The 9,213-nt window shown below is 36.4% G+C and overlaps 1 protein-coding gene across 1 annotated transcript; it reads right to left on the reverse strand.

Moving 5' to 3' along the window:
- Positions 1-6,062: 6,062 nt before the first annotated feature.
- Positions 6,063-7,679, reverse strand: LOC109166307. The gene is made up of 2 exons (XM_019315256.1): positions 6,391-7,679; positions 6,063-6,165 (listed from the first exon to the last, which is right to left on the reverse strand). The coding sequence occupies exon 1, from the start codon at positions 7,483-7,485 to the stop codon at positions 6,475-6,477; it is 1,011 nt and encodes a 336-aa protein (XP_019170801.1). The 5' UTR covers positions 7,486-7,679; the 3' UTR covers positions 6,063-6,165; positions 6,391-6,474.
- Positions 7,680-9,213: the final 1,534 nt, after the last annotated feature.

Below are 9,213 nucleotides of genomic sequence, written 5' to 3' on the forward strand. Positions count from 1 at the left end.
CTTAGCCACTGTAAATCACATTGCTCAAAGCTATTGGCCTAAAATCCGCGACCACCTCAGGGGATTTCTTCTTTGGGATGAGAACCACATCAGTATTATTCAGGTCAGCTGGAAAAATCTGATTATTAAGACAGTTTAATATAAATGCCGAAATATCATTGCCAACCACATCCCAGAAATGTTGGTAGAAACCTGGGTTCATACCATCTGGTCCAGGGGCTTTGTCCGGGGCCATCGCAAACAGGGCATCCCTCACCTCAGTAATCACAAAGGGCCGTAAGAATTGATCATTATGAGTTTGGGTTACACGAGGGGATATCTCAGAAAATAGGTCATTACCATCTATAGGATCACCTGAGGAGAAGATCTGGCTAAAGTATTCCAAGATAATTGTATTCATATTATCTCCTTCCATCCAATCCTCATTATCATTCATAAGCTTATAGATAGTATTTTTCTTTTTACGGTGAGAGGCATACCTGTGATAGAATTTTGTATTGGCATCAGCATTCTTTAGCCAGTATTGCTTGGCTCTCTGTCTCCAGTAAGTATCCTCCTGGATCTCCATATTGCTTAATGTTTCTTCCAATCGCTGAAACTCAGCTAAAGATGTTGGGTCAGTGCGACCTCTGAGATGTAACTGTTGTTTTCGTAAAAGCATAATCTTTTCCCCAAACTTGTGATACCGGTCACCACCCCATTTAGATAATTGATTTCCACAGTATGCTATACAGTCCTGGATTCCTTCACTTCTTCCTTCTTCCCATGATCTTTCCACCACACCCCTACACCCTTCATCATATACCCAGGCCATTTCGAAACGAAAACCTCTTCTTCCTCCCCTCGTATTCGGAACCGTTTCATGTATGCTCAAAAACAGTGCCGAATGATCTGATTTTCTCATCAGGTTATTAATAACCCTAGCCCCAGGCACAATCTCACGTCAAGCATTCGACGCAAGCACTTTATCCAAACGTTCCTCGATGCATGCAGGCGTTCCTTTCCCCTTCTCCCATGTAAATCGGTATCCTTCCATGGGCAACTGAGCCAAGCCACAATGATCAATAGTCTCCCCAAAGCCACGAAGGAGACTATTAGGATGCGGATTTCCCCCTCTCTTCTCGTGTTGGAACAGGAGATCATTAAAATCCCCAATCATAACCCATGGTAGGTTGGATCGGGGCGCAAAAGATTTGAGTAAATCCCATGCTTATGATCGTCTATGACGCTGAGAGAAACCATAGTAACACGTCATTCTCCACTGCGGAAAACTGGGCATATTCACCTCAATATCAATATAATTCTTCGAGTAACTCAAAAGTCTTGCGGTATCGTTTTTTCGCCAAAGCAGTGCTAAACCACCACCCAAGCGAGTCGGATTAACATAAAAAAGGTCATCAAAGCCAAGGCTAACACGAATTCTTTCAGCATGTATTCGTTTCACCTTGGTTTCCATGAGAAAAATAAAATCAGGCTTCTTACGGGACGCAAGGTCCGTTAACTCTCGAACTGTTCGTGGATTGCCCAAGCCACGACAGTTCCAGCTGATAGTACTCATGATGACGGGCGGGTCTGGGAACCAGAACCCGCCATGGACAAGTTTTTTTGGATCTCTGTCATAACCACATCACCTCCAGCATTCAACTCGGCTCTCCGTCTTTTACTCGCAGCCGTGATCACCACATTCTCCCTACTTTCCAGTGTTGTCTCCGACACCTCATTGGCATGCTCATCATTCGGTGTTCTTGGCGCAACACCCGAAGGGGATTCCGCCATGGGGTTTCCATTCTTGTCGAGGAGCCATGAAGCTCCCACCTTGCGTGGACCCTTCCGAAAACCAGCACGTAAATTCTCACCATATGGGTATTGATCAATCGGTATACCCGCATCTCGTGCTTTCAAACAGTATTTGTGTAAGTGCCCCATCATTCCACAGAAATAACAAAAATTGTGTAGCCTTTCGTACTTGAAATTTACCCAACAAGTCGACTTGTCCCTCTTCATAAACTTCATGCGCCGTTTTAGTGGTTTCAAAACAGAAATTGAAACCCTAATTCGGTAAAACGTTTTCCAAGGAGCATTCGCGAACCTATCATCAATCTTAATAAAAAATGCTATGAATTTGTGGATATATAATTCAAATTATGCACCCAAAAAATGCTATTATCGGGAATCGAACTTGAATTTTTTTTTTAAAATGGGACGCGCGTTTTTAGTCAAAACGACGTCGTTTTTCCATCCGTATGCACCATGCATGGTGCATACGGATGCACAGCATAATTTGCCAACAAGGTCCGGCTAACTGTTTGTACATAAAAATTAAATCTATTCAAATAAAAGAGACGAAACTCCATCTATTTAATTATTTTTTCCCTCAACCTATCTTACAATAAATCTCGTACAATATTTCTTGTCTATTTGATTGTTTTCCACAAATACGAGCAAGATCTAAATAACATTTCATGGATAATTGTATATTAACTACCCTTACTTAAGATATATCGGTACATGTTTCTATACCGACATTCCATCTATTTAATTATTTTTTCCCTCAACCTATCTTACAATAAATCTCGTACAATATTTCTTGTCTATTTGATTATTTTCCACAAATACGAGCAAGATCTAAATAACATTTCATGGATAATTGTATATTAACTACCCTTACTTAAGATATATCGGTACATGTTTCTTAAACTTTATACCTACTTTTAGTCAAAGTGTGGTGCAAATAGCAATACCTTTTGTAATGTATATTTGTGATTTTTGTTTTAGTTTCACTATGTTGTTCTTTTAAATTTTCTTCTTGATTGAATTATTTTTATAAATGTAAGTGAATATTAAAAAGTAAAAAATAGCAACTTTATACTCCGTATTTTATTTACCACAGTGCTCAGCTTTTTCTTGTTTAATAAATGAGTTCTACTACATAGACTCCTAAAATTCTACTCTCTTGTTTATACTTTCTGAAGTGGTAAATCAAGATTTGTTATTGAGTTCTATTACATAGACTCCCAAACTTCTACTCCATCATTTATACTCCCTGAAATCGCAAATCAAGATTTGTTATTTTCATCATGTGGATCAATTAGCATAGCTATTAAAATGTCTTGATGTAGTTGGGATTCAAACTTTGTCGAACTCGGCTCGATTCCACCTTTATATAAGATTAGTTCTTTTACGCGCTTTGCGTGAATGGAATAATGTCAATGATTATTTTTAAATAAGTATATCAATGCAATATTATATAAGAGATGTTTATGCATAGGTAAATAAATGTTGAATTTGTTTATTTAAATCGGTAATTTAAAGTATATAAATTTAAGATAATATATGAGAGTTAATTATAATTGTCACTAAAATAAATGTTTGCAATTTTGTAATAACGATAGTCTAAATACTTAGTCTTAAATCGATAGTCCAAATAAATATTAATTTTGGTTTAAATTTCTCTAATTCTTCTTAATTCTTTCTTGGGTAGCATTGCCGTTGTTTTCATCTTCAGTATATGTCCTTTCTTTTTTTATTTTATTTTTTATTAGTAGTGTGTCATGTCCTTGTTGATTTCGTTGTTGAGACAATTGCTACAATTATTGTCAATAGAAGATTATAATAAATAATTCAAAATATATAATTACAATAGATACTGTTATAATGATATAGTAAAAATTAACTTACAAATTTCTTTAGAAATTTTCATGAATTGAAAAAATTCTGATGTGTAAACTTGTTCAATTGGAGCTAGTAGGATGTTAACATTGTCAATTATTTGAAAAATAATCCTACCGTTTTAAAGGTCATGTGTAATTGTATTTATAATCAACGACTTTGTAGTTAGGCCGCGCAGGTCTGACAATGATGTAAGAACAATGTTGTCCGATATAAAAATAATAGTATAATATTTGTAAAGTAATGTACAATTGTACCATTATAAAAAAAATTAAAAAAATATTAATACCATAATGACCTAAATCATTCTAATAATGCAAAAGCATAATTGAAATATTACGTTTTGTTCTAAATAATTAAAAGAAGATTAATTAACCGGAAAAAAAAAAATTAACCTAAATTTGTTTTTGTTTTTTTTTTTTTTTTTTTTTGAAAAAAAAAATCAAGAAAATCAAATAATTTTTAAAGTTCCTAATTTATAATCTTTGATGCTCAACTTTGAATGCTATGTATTTTGTCGGGCTAATTATTTGATCAAAGTTTATGCTAAATTTTATATTATATATTTTTTAAAACATTTTAACATATTCATAATATATGTTTAACAATTATGCCAACTTTAATTTAGATGGGATTTGAACCTAAGACCTTTCTTATATAAATTAATGAGTATGTTAAGAATAATAAATAGTTAACGGAATATTCCGTTACTAAAGTTTATACTAACGGAATTTACAGGGTGTTTGGTTAGAGGGATTTTAAATTCCCTTCCCACTTAATTCTCACCTAATTCCAAAGGTCATTAAATTCCGTAGTTTGGTTGGAGGGAATTGCAATTCCCCCATTTTCATGGAATTAAAATCTCATGTCCCCCCTGGTATTTTAATTCCTGGGAAAAAAAGATAGTGATGAGTCAACATTACCCCTTCCTTTTTTAACTTAAAATTAATGTCTAACTACAATAATGGGCATTTTTGACTTTATACTACTTATTCCCTTTCAATTCCCATGTATACCAAACATTAGAATTGAAATTCCCAGTAATTCTATTCCTGTCAACCAAACACTGGAATTTAAATTCCCACTTTATTCCCAGTAATTCAACTCCCATGGAATTACAATTCATTTCCAACATAATTCCCCCCCTCCAACCAAACGCCCTGTTAGGGTTATTTAAGATTAGGAAATAATATAATGGAGGATAAATAAGGAAAATCATTAAAAAAATACTAAAATCAAAATAATATAAGTCATTCATTTTAAGAAACAACTACTACCGACATTTTTTTATTCCAGTTAAGGACCTAACATTATTGGCTCTTATTAGATTTGTAGATAGATGTAGATTTTAGGGTGTATTCTAACATTATAAAGTCCTCCCGCCATGAAAAATCACCCGAGGTGTGAAAGCCCAATATTTTGCCTCTTTACACCCAAGAAATCTAAATTCATGATATTTGAGTATTTGACTGCATCCATCCTCATTCTTAAAGTTCCACATAGACTGATAGACAGCCTTCCACAGAAAACAATGGTATAACAAATCACCAAAGTCAGTTATACATTACTCCTAGAAAGTATTATTGCACACTACTCAAATTCACTCCTAGAACGTATTATTGCACACTATCAAATATATCACCCATGGCATCCCAAAAAGATAGCCAGGTGGATGGAGCATGAACCACATATCTAAATGTTACAAATTCAATTCTTACCAACACCCTCTTGGTCAGGATTTACATAGTGCATCCTTCTCATCCCAATAACGCCAATTATTTGACAGCAATTTTAGAACAAAATCACAACAATTCATGATAAGGTGATGCAATTAATCCAGCTTTCATAACCTATAAATTCAAATCAATGTAGTCCAGTGCGCCTTATATTGTGTTTTGTGATTCATGTTAAAAGAAGGTGGCAGTGTGGCACTAGAAAAACACATTTCTATATCCCTCAAGAAGAGGGTGATAAACCGAAAGTAGGCATTCTTTGTCAGAAAAAACACAAATACACAATTTGGCCAAGCCATTTGAACAGAGATGTTCCTAATGCATTGATAAACATCACACATTTTATATGTCATTAGAGGAAAACACAAGAGGTAACTATATATAATACAGGAGCAGCCCGAGGCCAGTAGTGGAGGATAGGTATTATCATTGCCAAGAGTTTATACAAATACGGAGTACTACATTTCAATATATCTTTCACATGACTAAATATACATTCATAAAAACTTGCAAATCTTTAGAAGACTAAGCAAGCCATTTGAATAGAGATGTTCCTAATGCATTGATTATCATCGCACATTCTATACATCATTAGATGAAAACACAAGACTTAACTATATATAAAAGTAATAAAACAGACAGCAGCCGGAGGCCATGGTATCATTTGCAAAGAGTTTATACAAATACTGCATTTCAATATATCTTTCACATAAGACTAAATATACATACATAAAAACTTGCAAATCTTTAGAAGACTAAGCAAGCCATTTGAATAGAAATGTTCCTAATGCATTGATAAATGTCATTACAGAAAACACAAGACTTTTAACTATATATATATAACAGACAGCAGCCCGAGGCCAGTGGTCGAGCATAGGTATCATTGCAAAGAGTTTATACAATTATACAAATACTGCATTTCAATATATCTTTCACATAAGACTAAATATACATACATAAAAACTGGCAAATCTTGAGAAGACTAAGCAGGCTATGTCCATTATGAAAACTACAATGCAAACTTGACACTTTTACGGAAAACATACTAACCTCGGGGGTGCTCTCGTTAACCTCAGACAACATAAACAACATGAGGAACCTTCTCCTTGTCAAAAGGCAAGCTCACATAGTCCTGTGCAAACTCCTCTGCAATCTCGAATGCAAGCTCCCCGTGCAATGCCTTGCAGTACATATACAGCACCACACCCGCAGCAACGCTCTGAAGCAACAGTACAGTCGCGAAACCCGAGCTGATCACCATCTGCAATATGACTGCCCAGCTCCACCACCCACCAGCCACGCCTACATGGAGCAAGAAGGTGGAGCAACCGCCCACCAGGCAGCCAATCAAAAGGCTGAAAAACAGCAATATTGACAATGCTACCCCTCTCATCCCCTTCACCAATTCAGCACTTCTCCTCAAGGGCCCATACCCCCATCTCGACTCAACCACCACAACCACGGGCGCCAACACCCAGTTAACCTGCACCCACAGCATCACAAGCCCGACCACCACCGCAAAGATAATCGCCAGAACCATGAAGTAAACCGAGTCGTAATCCACCTCAACTCCCACCATATCAAGCCCTTTCAACAATAGGCCCGCAGAGAGCCCGAAAGCCATAGCAATTAAACAAAGGAGGACTTTTGCGACTACCACAGTCGCAACCATGGGCAAGAAAGAGTACAATACCGACTTGAAAGACGAAACCAGCTTCACGGGTCTGCCATAGAACCCATGGAAGGTGCTGTAGGAGATCGTGGACACCCCAAACAGGCTAGCCAGGAACACAAACAGACCATACACGAGATGAAACACGAAGAATTTCAAATCCCCCTCATCATCATCATCATCCGGCAGGGTCGGGTCGAACCGGATAAACCTGCTGGTGTAGAAGATGATAGGGTTTGGGTGAGAGAACGCGGCGTGGAGAGTAGGGAAGATGATCAGCGAGAAGGATAAGGGCAAGAGAAAGAAAACAGAGAGCGCTAAGAAATGGCGGGAGTGGGCGTTGATTATGCGCTTCGATTCAGATAGGACTCCACAGAAAGTGAGGGAGTGTGAATAGGGAAGAGCAGACATGGATGATGATGATGATGAATCACAAGTGCGCAAGACGATTACTGAGTATAGATGATTGGATGATGATCCCAGGAAGAGAGAGAGAGGGATTGTTTGTGAAAGATGGATGTCTGGGTTTGGTTAGGGTTTGAATTCGGGTTTAATCCGACAGGTTTGGCAGAATTTTCTTGAAGAAGACGATTAGATTTTGCGGACGAAATATTAAAATAATATGCACTAATACGTACACGCGTAAATAAACCTTAAAACTATTAAAAACGTCAATCGACCAAAATTAATTGACAACTTAGTGCATAAGTTTAAATTACAAACTTAAATAAAAATAATAATTTTGTCCGGATCACAGCTTATCGGGATGACATTTTGAAAAATGAAATTTCTTTCCTCAAAATGTTTCTCCTTTGTTAAGAAAACTATTTTATTTTTTCTCCCAAAATGTTGAATCTTTAATTTCAAGAATTTCCACATTCCAGCCCAACAAAGTATTTAAGATAATATAAATCAAGGTGAAGTCAATGGTATTTAGTGAGATCAATACCAGTGTACACAACTGACACAAGTGACCTGTCCACGCCTATTTTTGACATAATGGACATAATCAAGTTCAGTCAAATGTCAATGCGGAATCTGTTCACTTTAATCCCCACTCCCTCTGTCGAGGATCTGTCCACTTTAATCCCCACTCCTTCTGTCGAGGATGCCATATAATAATTCTCACGTTCCCACTACGCTAATAATTCCCACGTTCCCATTACGCTGTCGAGATTCAAACTTTCCCCTAAATACGCTGTCGAGATTCAAACCTTCCCCTAAATACTGTCTATTAAACTGGTGAGCTAAGCCCATAAAATAAATTAATTAATTAATTAAATTTAAAAAAAAAAAAAAAAAAAAAAAAAAAAAAAAAAAAAACTATTTTGGTAAGAATAGAGCCCAATGCCAATTTCAATTGTCCATACAATGTGGATATAATGGGCAACATATAAAAGGGGGCACTAAGCTCCTCTTATGAGGAACTTAACACTCTTAAAAATGATAAGATTTTGATGTGGGATTAAAAATGATCCCACATCAGCTTAAAGAAAGGCTTTGTACCTCATTCGATAAAATTTCGAACATTAGCTTGAAAAGGGACATTGATTTCCTCGTATAGAAGAGCTTAATGGACCAGTCATTATGTAAGCTTCCGATGTGACTCCCCTTTTATCTTTATTTATTGTTTTTATTTTCTTTAGTTTTATTATTGTTGTTGTTATCATTGTTATTATTATGTAATAATAAAACAAAAATTAATAAAAATAAGATGCAATTGTTGTTGTTTTTTAAGGTCAACAAATGCGGTTGTATTTATAGATAGACTGAAGTAGAGTTAGGTGGGACACCGTCCCAATACATAGCTGTATCATAATCAAATGTTGTAGAAGCTAATGTGTGCGCTAAATAATTCTGCGATCTGGGAATAAAATTAACTAAACAGGAAGTAAAAGTAGATATGCACTCTGCATCCGTCAATAGCGTAACCAATATACGAACTGGGTGGTGCACCTGCTGAGGATAGATAGCTCTGAAGAATCTGACAATCTGTATAAAGCTCAATAGACTGTTCTTCACGTGCTCGTAGCCATGACAGGGCTTCCTTGCACGCATACGCCTCGGCCATAAGTGGGGAGAAACAGTTTGGTAGGGGAGCGCTATAGGCTGAAATATATCCACCGTCTGCATCCATGA

This window comes from Ipomoea nil, unplaced genomic scaffold (genome assembly GCF_001879475.1).
Source record: "Ipomoea nil cultivar Tokyo-kokei standard unplaced genomic scaffold, Asagao_1.1 scaffold3087, whole genome shotgun sequence".
In the NCBI taxonomy this organism is placed as follows: Eukaryota; Viridiplantae; Streptophyta; class Magnoliopsida; order Solanales; family Convolvulaceae; genus Ipomoea; species Ipomoea nil.